The sequence below is a fragment of the Hypoxylon trugodes genome, assembly GCF_022578975.1.
Source record: "Hypoxylon trugodes strain CBS 135444 unplaced genomic scaffold F4822scaffold_5, whole genome shotgun sequence".
Taxonomy (NCBI): domain Eukaryota; kingdom Fungi; phylum Ascomycota; class Sordariomycetes; order Xylariales; family Hypoxylaceae; genus Hypoxylon; species Hypoxylon trugodes.
In genome coordinates, this window is record NW_026250020.1 from 94,368 (window position 1) to 111,315 (window position 16,948).

General features: G+C 47.8%; 7 protein-coding genes across 7 annotated transcripts; 3 read left to right on the top strand and 4 right to left on the bottom strand.

Moving 5' to 3' along the window:
* Positions 1 to 278: 278 nt before the first annotated feature.
* Positions 279 to 1,703, top strand: F4822DRAFT_428806 (uncharacterized protein; the record flags this gene model as incomplete). Its single annotated transcript, XM_051460972.1, has 2 exons — positions 279 to 644; positions 705 to 1,703. 2 exons carry the CDS (start codon positions 279 to 281, stop codon positions 1,701 to 1,703), a joined length of 1,365 nt encoding a protein of 454 aa, XP_051313957.1.
* Positions 1,704 to 1,852: 149 nt separating this feature from the next.
* F4822DRAFT_443340 (uncharacterized protein) lies at positions 1,853 to 3,551 on the bottom strand (the record flags this gene model as incomplete). The annotated part of the gene is made up of 4 exons (XM_051463096.1): positions 1,853 to 2,354; positions 2,425 to 2,755; positions 2,901 to 3,395; positions 3,489 to 3,551. 4 exons carry the CDS (start codon positions 3,549 to 3,551, stop codon positions 2,002 to 2,004), a joined length of 1,242 nt encoding a protein of 413 aa, XP_051313958.1. The 3' UTR covers positions 1,853 to 2,001.
* Positions 3,552 to 3,923: 372 nt separating this feature from the next.
* F4822DRAFT_237399 (Metallo-hydrolase/oxidoreductase) lies at positions 3,924 to 5,764 on the bottom strand. Its single transcript, XM_051454245.1, has one exon. The coding sequence runs from the start codon at positions 5,208 to 5,210 to the stop codon at positions 4,269 to 4,271; it is 942 nt and encodes a 313-aa protein (XP_051313959.1). The 5' UTR covers positions 5,211 to 5,764; the 3' UTR covers positions 3,924 to 4,268.
* A 665-nt stretch (positions 5,765 to 6,429) lies between these two features.
* Positions 6,430 to 8,140, top strand: F4822DRAFT_437246 (putative maltose permease; the record flags this gene model as incomplete). The annotated part of the gene is made up of 3 exons (XM_051462397.1): positions 6,430 to 6,672; positions 6,767 to 7,535; positions 7,599 to 8,140. The coding sequence occupies 3 exons, from the start codon at positions 6,430 to 6,432 to the stop codon at positions 8,138 to 8,140; spliced, it is 1,554 nt and encodes a 517-aa protein (XP_051313960.1).
* An 812-nt stretch (positions 8,141 to 8,952) lies between these two features.
* Positions 8,953 to 11,545, top strand: F4822DRAFT_428810 (uncharacterized protein; the record flags this gene model as incomplete). Its single annotated transcript, XM_051460973.1, has 4 exons — positions 8,953 to 9,390; positions 9,486 to 9,544; positions 9,684 to 9,859; positions 9,942 to 11,545. The coding sequence occupies 4 exons, from the start codon at positions 8,953 to 8,955 to the stop codon at positions 11,543 to 11,545; spliced, it is 2,277 nt and encodes a 758-aa protein (XP_051313961.1).
* A 78-nt stretch (positions 11,546 to 11,623) lies between these two features.
* F4822DRAFT_237478 (FAD dependent oxidoreductase) lies at positions 11,624 to 13,837 on the bottom strand. Its single transcript, XM_051454246.1, has 4 exons — positions 13,513 to 13,837; positions 12,944 to 13,450; positions 11,912 to 12,880; positions 11,624 to 11,851 (listed from the first exon to the last, which is right to left on the bottom strand). The coding sequence occupies exons 2-4, from the start codon at positions 13,227 to 13,229 to the stop codon at positions 11,703 to 11,705; spliced, it is 1,404 nt and encodes a 467-aa protein (XP_051313962.1). The 5' UTR covers positions 13,230 to 13,450; positions 13,513 to 13,837; the 3' UTR covers positions 11,624 to 11,702.
* A 9-nt stretch (positions 13,838 to 13,846) lies between these two features.
* Positions 13,847 to 16,752, bottom strand: F4822DRAFT_402065 (MNNG and nitrosoguanidine resistance protein). Its single transcript, XM_051457990.1, has 7 exons — positions 16,732 to 16,752; positions 16,523 to 16,659; positions 16,411 to 16,465; positions 15,968 to 16,362; positions 15,201 to 15,892; positions 14,768 to 15,079; positions 13,847 to 14,586 (listed from the first exon to the last, which is right to left on the bottom strand). The coding sequence occupies exons 4-7, from the start codon at positions 16,239 to 16,241 to the stop codon at positions 14,218 to 14,220; spliced, it is 1,647 nt and encodes a 548-aa protein (XP_051313963.1). The 5' UTR covers positions 16,242 to 16,362; positions 16,411 to 16,465; positions 16,523 to 16,659; positions 16,732 to 16,752; the 3' UTR covers positions 13,847 to 14,217.
* Positions 16,753 to 16,948: the final 196 nt, after the last annotated feature.

Below are 16,948 nucleotides of genomic sequence, written 5' to 3' on the forward strand. Positions count from 1 at the left end.
CCCGTCTCGGGGTAGGGGAGCTCCTTTTTCTTTTCTTTTAACATTCGCCGGCTCCTCGGCTCAGTCTAACAGCCTTAGCTTCCTGTACCTAGCAAACTACCTACATCTCCTTCATCGTCCTCCCTTAATAAATGGCCACACAACATTGATAAACCAGTCATTTACAAACTCTAAATTGTATTAGAATCGCAATAGAAACCTAGCTCTTTTGGCGTGAATTTTGTTCTTATTCTATCTTACTTACTTTGAAGCCACGCTAGATGCGTTAACCTACAACGATGCTACGAAGCACACGACCTTTCTTAACAAGCTCTTCTAGGGCATTCCTCTCGCAAAAATCACCAATCTCCTCGCTACCTAAACCATATTTACAAAAAATACACACAGATTCTACATTTAAATCGTTATGTTCCAGACCGTTTATCTCCCAATGTCTACCATCTATACATAAAGCTCGGTATTCCACTAAGACGCCGAGTGGCATCCAACATGGGAGAGATCCAGAGGAAGAGAAGAGGATCGGCCAACAGAAGCTTGAGGCCCATCCAGAAGTAGTTTCCACAGGATCCAGTGTTCGCCATTTGTACGAACCCGACAGTCAAAAGGGAGAAAAGCCTATTAAGCATGGTATCAGGGATGATCTGGTATAGCTACCCGTACTTACATCCCCTAAATCCGGCAATAAATTAACGAATTGAATGTAGGAAACCGTCAAAGACACCTTTGCCCTCTCTAGTGTTCCGAAGGAGCCCTACGTTTTAGGCCTCGCCGGCACTTTACCGTACCTTGCTACATCGCTATCCACCGTTTACCTATCGTGGGATCTAAACACAGAGTGGCCGAGTTCATCCAGCTTTGTGAACAATATATTGATCAGTCATGACACTGCTCGACAATTACTGGGCGTCATCGAACCTATACAACTAGGCTACGGCGCCATTATAATCAGTTTTCTTGGTGCGGTTCATTGGGGTATGGAATATGCCGAGAAAATACCTAACCGAGAGCGCATGCGGTTCCGATACGGACTTGGTGTCCTAGCGCCAATAGTAGCCTGGCCAACCTTGCTTATGCCCATGGATTTCGCACTGACCTCACAATTCGCGGCGTTCGTCATGTTGTACTTCGCCGATTCCCGCGCTGCCACCCGAGCCTGGGCGCCATCTTGGTACGGAATTTATCGATTTGTCCTAACGGCTATCGTAGGAGCTGCTATCGTTATTACTCTCATTGGACGAATGAAGGTTGGCGATGCGAAGCCAAGACTCAGTGGCCTAAACGAGAAGGTTCACGACCACCGTCGCGAAGAGAGCTACTCTAAGAAATGGGAGGAGCTTGAGGAACAGGAAAGGGAACAGATACAGAAAGAAAAGGAGGAGGCCGAGAAGAAGAAGAAGGAAGAGGAAAAGAAGGCTAAAGAGGAAGCGAAGAAGAAGAGTAGCGAGAAGGATAAGAATGATGAAAATGATAAGAGTGGTAAGGAAGATAAGAGTGGTGAGAAGGACAAGGGTGACGATAAAGATGACAGCAAGGAGAAAGACAAGAACAGCGAACAGGATAAAAATGAGGATAAGGATCAGGATCAGGATAGTGAAAAGGAAAAGGAAAAGGAAAAAGGGAAGGGAGAAGGGGATGAAGGGGATGAAGGCAAAGACTCCCAAGAAGGGAAGCAGAAGGATGAGGGGAAGGATGATGAGAAATGAGTATGATAGCGAGCTATCACAGCAGGCTTTTGGTATCTGATTTTATTTAAATCCGTATAGTCGTCGGCACCGAAGACAGAGCTCATCGGAGAGCTAGGGAATAGCATCTAAGTGTGGGCTTGGCGTTTAAGACTAACACCAATGTACCTAATCAATTTCTAGTGCCAAAGTTTCTATTCCGTGCTGGGTGAACGCCGAATCCTGGTTTATATAATGACACCCGTTCGCCGAGGGGTGCCAACCCCCATTATCCATCCTTATATAAATGATACACCAAAATAGCCCATGACTTACCCCCCTAACTTAGAGGTATGTTCCCTAATTCTTCCCAACCTGTGCCGTTATATAACACTTCCCGTATCTGGCCACTAGACAGGAAATAACATCTACTCATGTCGTATCTACTCGATAGCACATTATCACCTCCCCACAAGGATTCCGTAAGACATGCAATATCCGTGCCGGCATCAGCGCCCCCTAAGGCTACAGTACTCGAATTCCATGTGGAGCCGTCATTTATAAGGAGTTCGATATCGTTGGTCGCACTCTGGTATACAACGTACGCGATGATATCATCGCCACTGCCGCTGTTGTCTTTAGCTACTGAGAACGCCGCGATGGCCGTGCGCTGTGGTATAGCGTTGTCAACGCCTTCAGTTGGTCTTGGTTAGCCTGTTTACTACCACATCAACGTTCTAGTATTCGAAAAGACCCAACTCACCGATGTCCCAGCCTTGCCCCGATGTATTCCACCTTAACGTATAGCCTTCAAGACGCCCATTGGGCATCTGATATATAAGTTCCGCAGTCCAAGGTGTCTTGTACTTGGCTGATCTTGGAATCACGGCCATCCCTGTACTTTCCATGCCGGACAAGCCTATTGAATTGTTGAAGTAAGCCCCTGGACTTTGGTAGGTGACTAGCCTCAAATTTCCGCCAACGTCTTGTATAACAGCGTAAGGCCAATACAAAGCTACTATAGATCTGTCATATGCCGCAACTGGATAATCATTCACAGAGTCGGATGAGCCACCAAGCGGTGTAGTCCCATCCTAGCGGAAAATTTGACCGCTAAGCATCGACGATGTATTGAGCCAAAATAACTCATATCGTGGCTAGAACTCTCATCAGCCTTGGAATCAAATTTGACCATCCTCTCTCGAAGAGGGGAAGACAGATTGGAATGCATTGACTAACAGGATTATCCCAAACGGAGGCCGAGGCCCCTATGGATGTTCCCGGTAATACTTGACTAGATGAGACCTTGTTGGAAGCCGACCAACCTCCTCCATCACTCGAAAACTCGGAAAACCTAAGAGTATCATTTCTATCCTGATAGAATAGTCGGATCTTGAACCCCAAACCTCCGCTGGCTCGCCATCCTGCGACTGCGAGTTTTGAATTCGGCCGGAGCGACTGTAGAGTTGCTGTGGCTGTGGCTGTGGGAGCTGGTGAGGTTGGTGTTTCTCCAGTGTTATTGTTGTGGTCGCGGCTCGCAAGACCCCCGAGGACGCCTCCTATGGCAGCTCCAATAACGACAAGCGAAGCTGCTACGGCAATAATGATGAGGCGCCGCCGCGATTTGTTCCAATGAGTAGGTTCCGGTGTATCATCCTCCTTTTTATCACCTACTTGTGCTAATAGCACCTCCAGCCCGTCTCCATACCCCCTATTATACTCGTTAGGAACTACCTATCGCGAAGATTAGTGATTTTCATCATTCAGATTAGTAGCATTCACGTAAGTATAGGATTCAGCTAGAAGAGGAACGTATCTGATACTCACTTCTGGTGCCGTATATCTTTCAACAACTTCTAGTCCAGGTTGGATATCTCTTGCCCTCGCCATTTTCAAACGATATTTCTAGAAGCGTGCGCGTTGGGCCAAAAGACTCTAGAGATTCTAGCAAGAAGAAATGGTCTCTATGTCTAGTAAAATGGCATTACCGTGTCCACCTGCCATTCGTTGTTCGCCTTAACAATGGCCTAGAGTAGAGGGCAGCGAGTATGGGGCAGAAGACGATATGTCACAATTCAAATTGGAGCGAGAGAAACGAAATCCCATTTTGAAGCTTGGCAGCCAGCCTGCATGATCCCATCCATTTTACTTATAACTATGGGTCCAGACACCATTTTGCATCACGGCGCTTAGGGGTACGTCGCGACCAAGCAAGGCTATACTCAAAGAGATACTTAGGTAAGCAAGGGGTTCGTGGAGATTTAAGTGATCATTCAAGCTATCTGGAAACCTACACCTTCTACGATAAATATCCAAAACATGTAGAGCCCCTAGCTGAAGGCGAAAAGCCCCTGCTCCAAATATTTAGCGCCAGAGGTGCCAGCTAGTTCAGCCAAGGCGTCAATAGTATCATTTGTATCACACCCTCCCGACCCTAAAACAGACCTCATGGTGCATGATGTGAGACCGGCATAGCGAATGTCCTGCCTGCCTCCTAAGCATTTAGGTACCAAATTAATCAAAGTCTGCTTTATAGCAGTAAAATAGCGATAAGGGATGCCCGGCACCCCAAGGTCAGGCCACCGACTACGCCAAATAACTGTACTTTTATAACTCGTTACCATGAGGCGGTTGAGTCGACCGGTCTTTTTGTGATATGACTGCTTGACAACCTAGCCACAACACCAACCTTCCTATCCTATTAGGATATGCCTTCAACACATTGCTATATAAATCCTCTGCATTTTCGGATTTTCGCACTAATTCGTCGAATGTCTTAATATACCGCTCCGAGGCGTCGATGTTGAAAGCTCCGTCTACACCTCCAGGCCTATGATGAGAACCGACAACAATGTGAGGATGATACGATGCGACTTTATGCAGGGATCGCACCCAAGCATCCCGCTGGCCCTGGAGTGGGGACTCTGCCATCCACATATGTACATCATTGTAGACGATGTCTCCTGTGATTGCCATCTTCAGCGAAGGCACGTAGAGGAATGTCGTTTCATCCGTATCAGAGTGGCCGACATCGACAGCGTCGAGTGTATGTCCTTCAAGCATGAATTTATTACCCTCGAGGGGCTTGGCTTGGATCTGAAATGACTCCTCGTCGATTTGTCCGGGGAACAGTTGATGCCAGAAAGTCCGAAACTCCGGCGTTAACTGAGTCGCCATATGTTCGATTGATTTCCGTGTCGAAACGATTTCCACACCCGGAAAGCGCCGTTTCATATATGGTACATTAAACCAGTGGTCGCCATGTCCATGAGTAATGTATATGGTGGTAAGGCGTTTGTCGGGAATCGTGTCCTCAATCCAATTAGCGAGAGCAACGGCCTGATCAGATGTAAAGAGTGTGTCGATAAGTACGGCCTCGGACTGTCCAGATATTAAAGTGACAACAGTAGGCTGCCAAAATCCGACAGAGCCATCCGGAAGAGTTGCGTTTGCAGGAATAGGAGGAGCATTATAAAGATCAGCTCTCAGTTGGGATAATGCTGCGCTGAGAGGCAAAATTGCGCTTAAGAAATTGATTTTGGGAAACATCTTAAACACTGGCAAAACTGACAATATACCAAGTCGTGGTTAGTGATACCTACATTCTGATGCCCTACCTTGGAAAAGTTACACAATTTATAGTATCTTAAAGCCCGGAGTATCGTAGAGCAATACCTAGGTCATCGGCATAATGAGTAATCATTTTGCATAGCAAGTAGATCACCGTATATATAAAATGCAGCATTGAGTTATCGCCGCGATCGTCCAGCGGCGCTTTAGAAATTCGGTGTTAACGCCGATCGCATTTCCTGCATGTTGTTATGTCATGATAGATGAGAGGATGTATGTTGTATTGGTTGGTTGGCCGAGGCATTGCAATTCATTTTGACGTGGCGGTCAGGTCTTCTGTTTGTAATTTTTGGGGCATTTCGACATGACCGTTATGATCTATTCTATTCATCAGCATACTAGAAGTGGCACATATCATATGCAGGCCATCTACTACGACCAGCTTTATCGCTCTCACATTACTCGCCGTCGCTTTGATGGGGATAACCTCGTGATGAGTGAGATCTCTGAAGCTTGAGTCGCGTTATGATCATGCGAATTTCATAAGCTGTATAATAATACTTTATGGCCTGAGGCATCAATATAAACACCTAATCTTGTAAGTGACGATCACTACCCAGATAGGATGCGATGACTTGCATACGACTCGTGCTCTTCAGCAAAAGCAAATCTTCCTACCTAGGTAGATAGCACCATCCACAATGAAAATCGGTTTTGTTTTCTAAACTTCAAATATCCAAACTCTAGAAATAAGATGTCTAGATGCAGTCTGAATCCCCTGCTCTCATATGGGCCACGCGTATTATATACGACGCACAGCTGATAGAATAGCGAGCCATGTATGTAATATAGAACCCTGTCGCACGTTGCATATCTTTTTATGATTTTCTTTCATCTTCCCCAGACACCCCTGATTTTTCCCCTCCTTTTAGGATACGTTACCAACCTATAAGGCGAGGCATTCAGCCGGATCACCCTGTAATCCTTAGCCAGTTCCGGATAACAAGCGTACCCAATTCGAGCAGCTCGAGTAGCCGGCAATCTGGATAGCATGGGTTAATGATAAGGGGACAGGTAGATAGATAAAATGGACACGCGATCCCACCACTACGGTACTTTCGTTAATATCCCCCGAGAGGACGCCAGCCCTACCGATGCATCTCAATCTGGTGTAACGAATCTTGACGGGACGACGATAATGGCGACACGAAGCGATACGCCGTCCAAGTCTGGCGGCGCTGATATCGCGCTGGCCGAAGCGATACAACAAGAAAATGATCTGACTTTTTGGGAAGCAGTGAAGTTGTATCCGAAGGCGGTGGGGTGGTCAGCTTTCGTCTCGATAGGCGTCATCATGCTAGCATTTGATCCCCAAATTATCGGAAATATGTTCGCGATGCCTCAATTCCAAAAAGACTTTGGATTTGAGCTGGACGGCGAGGTATGTACCATATCTATTATCGTTTCATACCAATAGTAGACTTAGGTGCTCAATAACAGCATGGAAACTAACCATGGATTATTCAACAACTTAGTATGTCATTTCCGCGGCGTGGCAGACCGGCTTATCATTAGGAAACCCCATCGGACAAGTAGTCGGCGCACTATTCTCCGCTTATCCTTTGGAATTGTTCGGTCGCAAATGGACATTTTTTACTTGCATCGTCCTTACAGCATGTCTCGTCTTCATCCAATTCTGGGCGCGCTCGCTCCAAGTCTTACTCGTCGGAGAATTGCTGGGGGGTCTAGTACTTGGATGTTTCGTTGTCATTGGCCCAACATACGCTTCCGAGGTCTGTCCTGTGGCGCTCCGTGGATTTCTGACGAGTTATACCAATCTCTGCTTCGTCACCGGCCAGCTTCTTGGGAATGGGATCACTGCTGGGACGGCCCCGCTTGAAAATCATTGGGCGTATAGCATTCCATTCGCGTTGCAGTGGTTTTGGGTTCTGATCATTATTCCTGGCATAGTCTTCATCCCGGAATCACCTTGGTGGTTAGTCCGCAAGGGCAGGGTGGATGATGCTAGAGATGCTCTGCGTCGCTTGTCATCTGCGAAAGTAGACGTCAACGCGACCCTAGCTGTCATTGCCGAAACCGACAGACTTGAGTTGGAAATGGAAGCTGGCAGCACTTACTTGGACACCATCAAGGGTGTCAATCTGCGACGAACTGAGATATCTACCGGCGTATATACTACGCAAGTCCTCAGTGGTATATACCTCATCAACTATGGGACGTACTTCTTCGAACAGGCTGGACTACCCACCCAGGACGCGTTCTACATGGGTATCGGTTTCCTTGGTGAGTTATCCCTTCCCCAGCAAGAATTATTAAATCGGAGTAACCGCTAACTGGCATTCGTAGCTATGGGCTGGGTTTGTACTGTTATATCTTGGTTTCTTCTCGCGCGTTTTGGCCGAAGACGCATATTCAATGTTGGCTTGTTTTTCCTCATTGTCTTGATGTTCATTATCGGCATTCTAGATAGCATACCGGGTCGTCCTTCAGGTGTTGCTTGGGCTGAAAGCACACTCATGATGATATGGAATGGTGTGTACGATCTGTCGGTGGGGCCCATCACGTTCGTGATCCTTGGAGAGTGTTCGGCGACGCGTGTCCGATCCAAAACGATTGCGGTAGCCACCGCAGTGCAAGCAGTTTTCGGCATCGCGATGACGGTCGCGATTCCATATATGATCAATCCTGCCGAGGCGAACATGCAGGGCAAGCTAGGATACTTCTTTGGTGGGCTTGGAATTATCTGTCTCGTTTGGGGCTACTTCCGTATTCCTGAGACTAAAGGTAGATCTTATGAAGAGCTAGATCTGCTCTTCGATAAGAAAGTACCTGCGAGACAATTCAAAGGATACCAAGTGGACATTGCCGCGGTTTCGGCCGAGACATGAGCCAGATCACCAGAGGTACCCTATCTTATTGCTTAACCTTATATAATACTATCGGCGCTCTTAACCGATGAGATCTCTGGCATCATTATAGCCTACAATCTTTATAAATTAACGTGCGTGTACGTCTGATATCATTCTTGCCGCTGTCACGCCGTCCCTGCGGGGATGGTTGCTAGGGTTGACACTTTTGGCTAGGTAAGGGTATTCTCGTAATATGATTATTCGAGAACTAAGTCTCACGAGCTGTATTGCCGAATATTTATCTGTAATTAAAATGTACCGTGGATATCGCAAGTGTAGAGAAGATTCGAGACTACTCAAAATTTGAAAATAGTGATACGAATATTTAACAGAACAGATCTTCGACGGCATCAAACACAATGAAATGGGAATTTCTAATTGATATTGTAACAAAATTTAGAGAGTGGAGGTCATAATTAAAGGGAAAAATTGGATCTGAACTCCACATCGTACCGTGACAACTGAGCGGCTGGGTAAGGCAGCTAGGAATATTCCACACAGCCCCTAAATTCTTGGCAATTGCATTAATTTCCTGGTTAGACGCTGAAGAATCAATCAAGAAACATGCTAATCAGCCTCAAGTCTCTTGGGTGGATGGGATGACGATCTAACATACCCTTCCGATGCAACTCATATTTTAAGCGCATTGGGCTTTCTAATTGGTTTCTTGTTTCTTGTTGTTGTTTTTGCTGTTGTTCACATTTATCCTTCTTGCCTTGGCGTGTACTTGGAAATCTCGCTAGCGTGAATAGTTCATATTGAATATACCCACGTGGTTGTAGACGGCGATAATGAATACGGACTACAACCTCGACGAGCTGGACATTGCGCTCAGCGAGGCGCGGCACCAGTTAGCTGCCGTATCCGGGCCTCCGACTCGGAATGAGAGTCGTCGTACAGCACCCAGCACACGTCGCGGGAGTCTGGTTCCTGGCATGGGTGCGTTGTCCTCCGTTACACAAGGCCAAGGAAGACAGCAGCAGCAGCAGCAGCAGCAACGGCACCGTCTTGACGAATTGAACCTATTCAACTTCGACTTGCGTGAGCTAGTACGTGACGTTCTTCTCCCGCCAGGTGGAGAGAGCCGTGTTTCGTATCACGAGTATGCGGTTTTTGCGCCGAATGAACCTGGTGGTGAAACACGCTCACCGAGTATTATGTCCGAAGGCGAGGAGGGGCTGCAGATGTTTCGGAATGCGGTTAGGAACGGCCATGGCTTAGATGACGAAGTGAGTTATACCATACGAAATGACTACTCTGACACCCAAAATCCCATCATGAAAAGCTGGAGAATAAAGAAGGATCAATTGGTTGACATATATAGGGAAATTTCACAGCTACACCCAAGGGAAAGCGTTTGCTTGAGGGAAGAGTGCGGCAGGTGTAAGTAATTCTCGCAAACATAGGGCTTCTTCCCGCTTCCTTTCTCCGAACTCCGAGCCGAGGTAACCCGGGCGTTCCACTAAAGCCCGAATTTATTATGTTTCTATCATTTCATCGTGAAGGCTGAACAAATTCATAGGATTGCTCATAGACGCGTTCGCCCCGAATCAGATGGTATCGGCACTAGTTCCCACGATGGGTTACATCTCACCGTGGAGGACTATGAATCTCTCGGTTTACATTCAGGCACTCTGCCCACGTTGCAACGATTGACCCTCGAGTCCCTGTTCTGGGACTCAAGAAAAGAGACAGTATGTAAGTGCAGCAAAACAGCTTAGGCAGAAAAAAAAGTTAGCTTGACATAGTCTTTTATATTAGACTTACTAACATAGCCGAGACTTAATTCTAAGCTTTTCTTCCAATCCACAACCACCTTATGACTTCCTTTCGATGGCGTATAAGTTACGCACGAGGACGACGACAGCCCTGATACGGCGTTCCTTCGACACTCGTTGGCATGCCGAAGATGCGCTAGACGAATACGAGCGACGTCTCGACTCTTGCAGAGCACGATGGTCTCACCCTCTCGTGCTCCCTGTTGTCCTATTACAAGTACAGCTATTCCGTACGGAAGAAGCAGTGCAAGCCAACAATGCAGAAGTATTGGAACTTGAGGCACATGTCGACTCCGTGACAGGCACTACAGGGCGAGCAAACGCGGAAGCTTGGTGGCGGAACAGTCACCAAGCTGAGAAGCATCATCACTTCCAACCTCTCAAGCGCCTGTCGTCAAATCTCAAAGAGATGGTGGAATCCAAGGTAGGAGCAGGGCGACGAAGTCATGATTTCTCAAATAGTACCACACCAGCGCCTCCTCCAGAGACAAGCAAGTACTTCGACCCAGATTATGTGCCGCCACAGACTATCCACCTAATGAAAGAAGCTCACGACGTGCTCAAAGGAGCAATTCAACTTCTCGACACCCTTAGGTGGATGGAGCGCGCTTTAAAACTTATAATACAAGCCGGCGACGAGTTAGACGTACGCGTAAAGGAATTGAGAGCTCAGACGGTAGCCAAGGGTCAACTCAAGGCCGAAGAAGCGGAAATAGACGAAGAACTTTCGGTCCATTGGCATGAGATCAGGCAGTATCTGGACTGTACCTGGCGACTTTGCACCTCACTTGAGACAGATAGACGCATGTCAGAGCTACGATGCCGAGCACAAATCGACATCATCTACTCCAAGATGGCGCAAGAGGATAACAACCTCAATGCACGCATGGCGGTAGCATCCACCAGAGACAGCTCATCGATGAAAGCGCTAGCTGTAATTACCGCCATCTTCCTGCCTGGCGAGTACATCGGTACTCTATTCGGGGTATCCATGTTCGATTGGGAGACCGGTACTGCAGGCGACCCAGCAATATCCGAGGATGCACCTGACGGCTGGCCCCGCCCTGTGGTCATGCCATCATTCTGGATCTATTGGGCCTTTACCATTCCGCTAACTTTGATTATCGTCGCTGGCTGGCGCGCTTGGTGGGTCAATCAAGACCGCTACTTCCGCCGTCATTTGAGCGTTGATCTCAGTAACGAGCGCTACTGGACGACCGACGGTCGCCCCCGAGATCTGGAGACTACATTTGCGCAGGACTTCTTTAGCGGCTTGTTAAGTCGTAGTGGGGCTGGCAGCACGTCTAATAGCACGATCCTTGGGAAAACGACGCGACCCAGGTCCAGAAATGGACCTGTCCCGAGCGTGGATATTGTTAGGTCTCGGAGTAGAACCCCCATTCCCTCTGGTCATGGGTCCGGCTTAGGCCTTCCCAAGAATGGGCCAGCTTCGAATCAAACCCCTCCAAATGTACCTACTAGGGATAAAGAGGCTGTGACTGACTCTGAACGAGAAGGCGACCGGGGGGATATGGCTATGAGGTTTAGACAGATCTCTTTTGCCAGAGGGCCAAGAATAAGAAAGGAGAGCGCATCTGCAGTTTAGAAATTGGAGCTTGGAATATATTTAGAACAGTGCGTCGTTATACTTGATTTATATCAGGATACAGCATGAAGCGGTAAGAATCACCTTCAGACTTATTACCTTAGCGAGCAATGTAACATTTGTCTAGGCGACTATCGCGTCCGAGAAATAAGATTGGTTAGAACACTGTCCCGGGAACTCCTTTTTGGAGTTTTTCTAGGCGCTCCTTCGTTATTTCGAAACATTCAGGTAATCCAGTGTCTTGCCATGATCCACCAAGGATGAGTTTTGCGACTCCTGGAGCACAAGTAAATATCCTCGCCATGCCTAATAATCGCGTTAGCACTGTACTCTACGGCCCAAATTACTCCTTAGATGTCAACTTACCATGGCCATTGAAACCAGCACACACCCACTGTCCCGGGAGACTCTCCACCTTACCTATAAAAGGCACCGAATCCGTCGTCATGCCAATAATACCAGACCACGTATGCAGCAGACCCTCCCCATGTCTCAGCTTCCCCTTCTCACACTCAGGGAAGCACATCTCAAAATTACCAACAGCATCATCACGAACCTCCCCATTGATAAAGCTATCATCGGAAGTGAACCGACTTTGCGATGCTTCCTGGCTAATTTTCGGGTTCGCGACCGGCGCGCCGAGGATAAGGATCCCGTCCGGGCGTCGCTGAGCCACTGAATAGAAGTGCTTTAGCGTATGGCGCAATGACATGGTGCTTGGTAGTATGCTAGACGCAGCAAACGCCGCCGGAGGTACGAAGGCGTGCGCCTGTGCGCGATTTGGCGTGATGAAATTCGATAACTCCGGCAGAAGAAATGGCGCAAAGGCGTTCGTGCAGTGTACCACTATAGAAGCCTTCGTACTTCCCCGGGGTGTCACAACATCCCAAAAGACCCGATCGGCAGTAGAAGAGGCCGACTTAGTCACCGCCGAAACTGGACGATGGGTAAACAGTCGCACGCCCTTATTTATGGATTGTGTGAGGAGCCATTGGGCCAACTTGGCCGGATGACTTGAGCCGGCCGGCCACTCATAAGCGGCGACCGCTTTATTTACACGGGTTACTTTCCGCGCTTCCTCGCCTTCGTAGAACTTGATGTGCGAAACATCACCACCGGCCTCTCGATACAGCTCGAAGCTACGTGCGTTGAAGTCGGCAAATTCCGGCGTCATGCACACATCGAAAGTAGTCGTAGGGTTGAAATCGCATTGCACCCCATGCGCCTCTACGAACTCCTTTATCCTCTCGAAGACGAGCTTCTCGTTAGCGATGATCTTCAAAGCCTGATCTTTCCCATGCAATTGCTCATAGACTTGAAACCCACGGAACGCATCTAGATCCCTTAAATTAGCATCGTGGATTATGGTACATATCGGATTTCAATTAACTGACTGACCCGGTCGCACATGTCCCGCATTTCTTGAGCTTGCTCCGCTTGCGGCCTCCCTCGCCTCGAGAATGATTATATCTTCTGCTGACACGCCCCCTTGAATCAACTCATAAGTCGTCAGAGCGCCGGAAATACCAGACCCAATAACAACATATTTGGATTCTATCGGAACTGGTTCATCTTTATTTATATTAAGGTAGGGGAACGATCGTGTGGTCTGTTGCCAAAAAGATACACAAGGATTGGTTATCGGTAGGCCGGGTGCCTTCCGGGAGTCTTGATGATCACCCATGGGTATTTGTGTTGATACTAATCTTTATGTTTTGCAACAGTAATCTAGCCAGGTTTATTACAATTATGGAACAACCAATTCTATCACGAGAAGCATATGTTTATACCCAGGTAAAGTCCAGAAGAGAGAAGCTCTTTCACGGCGATATCCTGCGGGGTCATCCAATAGTTATCTCCATATTCGGAGGAAGCCGAGGGTGTACGATATCGGATTGTATGGTGCTTGATAGGTTTGTATATCAGCTCCAAAATGTAGTTCCATTGTAATTTATCACTATACTAACTGTAGACAAGCTGAATCCTTAGGCTTAACTCCGCGATGCGGAAACGGCACCGAAATATTATGACTGTATTAGTCTAAGAAGCTACCTAGAATCAATTAGATATCTAGGCATCTAAGATAACACCCCAAACCCGCACATTTGGATGGGATTAGCCGTAGGAGCCGGAAGCTGAACCGTAGCTACACCACACATGCCACTATTTACATGTTGTGGTACACATACTGCAGTAGCATCTCGAGACTTCCAATTTAAGACTTATTGGGTGGCCCTAGTCAGCGCAAGCACATCTCCCAAACTAGAAATGAATAAATAAAATAAATTATAGCTTTGCGCCGAATGCATTAATTCCGCGAGGGAGTCATCCGCGCGCCTTAAAGTTGCGCTACGGAATACCGTTGGGGATTATTCAAGTATGCAGAGTCCGCCCTTATATCATCTGAACATATCCCTATACTTATCAGGTCAATGCTTCGTTTTTAAAACCGAATATGGTGAGCTGAGTTGGGAATGTTAACAATGACTCCTCGCCACCTCTGTGCAAGGTTGGTCATGTGTCTATCTATTGGTATAAAGTTATTTCTAGGTATTCTATCTTGATTGTCTATGCGTTCCACTGAAGGTTCTAACCAAACGCCGGCTTGCTTCCACGCCAAAAATTAAACAAAAAACATTATTCAAAAATCATCTATCATTCCCATTCCTTTCTCACATACCCCTCATGAACCCCCTCTTCCTAACGGGCGGTAACATTCCCTTTTCCTTGGGGACATTCTTCTTTTGGCCCTCAGCTTGAGCATCGTACACAGCGTACGACTCAGCGCCTCGTTCCGCAGCACGCTTCTCGCGTTCCTGCGTCCACCTCATGAAGTAGCAGCAGAATGGGAAGAGACATATGTTGATGGCGGCCCAGGCGAACAAGACACCGAAATTCAACCCGATCTCCGAGTGTAGATCGAACAGAATCTGTCGGCTCGCCTGTACGATATGGTGAAGCGGCCATGCATATCCCCATTTGAAAAACCCCGGCGCTAGATCGAGGGAGTAGAAGCCCGTTGATACATTCGTGATGACCCACTATGCGAATCAGTTAGTTGCTGATTCCAACTTTCATCCAAAAAGGACTCTCCATTTTATATGAAGTCCCTTCAGAGGTGTCCCAGTGGACAACCCCTGTTCCACAAACCTCACACACCGGAGTACAAATGTGGAAGCCCATATAACGCAAGGGAGGAGAAAAAGAAAAATAAGTACTCACAAAAATAAGCCACAACGCCGTCCACGGCTGTCCCACAATCATAGCGACGTTCTCACAAGCAATACCCAACGCATTCATACCAACAAAATTGACCATCCAATACACCACAAACGACGCGCGACCGTACGCAGTAGCATTGAACGCAGGTTCAATAGGCGAAGCCGGCTCAGGCCAAAACGGAATCTGGAAAGCCAAGGATACGAACGAATATATCAACGACACGAAGAAATACGTCGTCATAGTCGCCGCCAATCGCCAAGCGATCAACTGCCAGAAGCGTAATGGCGGGTGGCCTTGCGGGATAATGAATTTCTTTTATACATGTCAGTACATGTATCATTTCCCCCCGCTGTCGCAGATGTGGTTATGTGTAACCACACCGAGACACAAAACGTCATGGCGGAGAAAAAGGAAAAGGGTATGGGCGACTTACCATATGAATCGGCAAGAAAAACGCAAAAGAGAAGAACGCCACGATGATTAGATAAATCAACCCGATGCTCACGGACGGTGTCGCGCTCGCTGGGCCGAAGGGTCGTAAGTCGATTTGCAAGGGCGAGACGCCGGGGTTTACTGCAGCGGACGCGTTCGCGATCGCATCTCGAGAGAGTGAGGAGTTGGACATAACGTTCGCGGTCCACATGGGTCCAAACTCGGCGCTGAATTGCCGCACGAAGGCTTGTAGCTGCGGCACGATGTAGCTCGAGGACGTGGTTTCCTGGCGCGCGGACTGGATGATGATTTGTACGGCGCCGGTTGGGTCGTACGACGCGTTTCCCGTTGCGACGGAAGATTGAAGAAGCGCGGTGGCGTTCGGGTTCACGATGACGGCGGCCCAACAGTGCCAGTCGTAGACTGCCTGGCGGACTGCGAGAGGGTCGAAAGCGTACTGTTCCGGGGATATGATTTCGAAGCCGAGAGTACTCTGCGTCGGGGAGCTGGTCATTTTCTGAAGCGCTGCTTTTACTGCCGGCCCTACAAGCGGTGTTACGTCGCCGTATGGTGCTACTTGCCCATCGAAGTCGACGACGTGGACGTTAAGCGCGGGGAGGTTCTTGCTGACGTGGAATAGGACAGCCCAGTATAGGGACAACACGCCAGTGACGAAGAGCATAAGGATTATTACTAGAGAGAAATACGCGGTAAGTTATACGATCTACTGTTTTGTGAAGTTATCGTGATCTAGATAGGTACACTAACACATTCGAACCCATAGATAGACGACCTCCCCACGAATCTTTTTCATCCTAGGATCCCAGAATCCGGCGCTACGATGGGGTTCCTCGTAGCGAGCATCTTCATCACTGGAGTAGTTGTACTCGCGACGTGCATCTTCGATGGTGCTGTCGGAGCCTCGAGCGGTACCCTCTAATACTCCTATCTCTTTGCTATCCTCAGCCGAAGGTCCATGGTTGTTGTCCTGGGCGGCGATGACCAGGCCCGTAGCATCTGGGGGGTTCGTTCGCGGCGACATGTCTTATTGTATATGTGAGGAGACAAAAGCCGACTTTGGGCATATCAGTCAAACTAATGCACAACTTGACTGAAGAATGTTCCCAGGAGAGGACTAGAGGATCCCACGTGAAAGTGAAAGGGTATGTTTTTATATCTTAAAGAGTATGCGTTGACGACTGTGTAACCAGAAACGTCTATTCGGGAGGATCCCGCGCATGGTATACGGTACCTACATGTAATTTGTAATGCTTCTCGGACCCAAGAAGCTTACTACTAGGGTAGATCACTAACGAATCCAGGCCATTAACACCGATTGCGCGAACCGCTATAGTGATGTCACTCCACGGACCCTGGCCCGGATGCGACGGGTTAACATTACGACGGTACTAGACGGTGCTAAGCGGCTATAAGTAGTGGAGAAAGGAGAGAAGCTGAAGGTGTGTAAGTATTCACTCTTACCTCGCAGGCTAACTATGGGTTACACGATACTCACATCATCGCGATTTGAGTCTCTCTGATGGGATAATATTAGCACTTGTTGGTGATGGGATTTGTTTCAAGTTGCTTTTATTATTATCGAGTATTGAAAATGCCATAAACAATGGAAGGGGGTTGCGAAGTGATCGGAGATATCATCACATTCAAAGCCCGGCCAATTTCGCAGCCTGAATCATTTCAGTCCAACAACAACACAACCCAACGAATGAAAAAGAGACTTAGGACTTA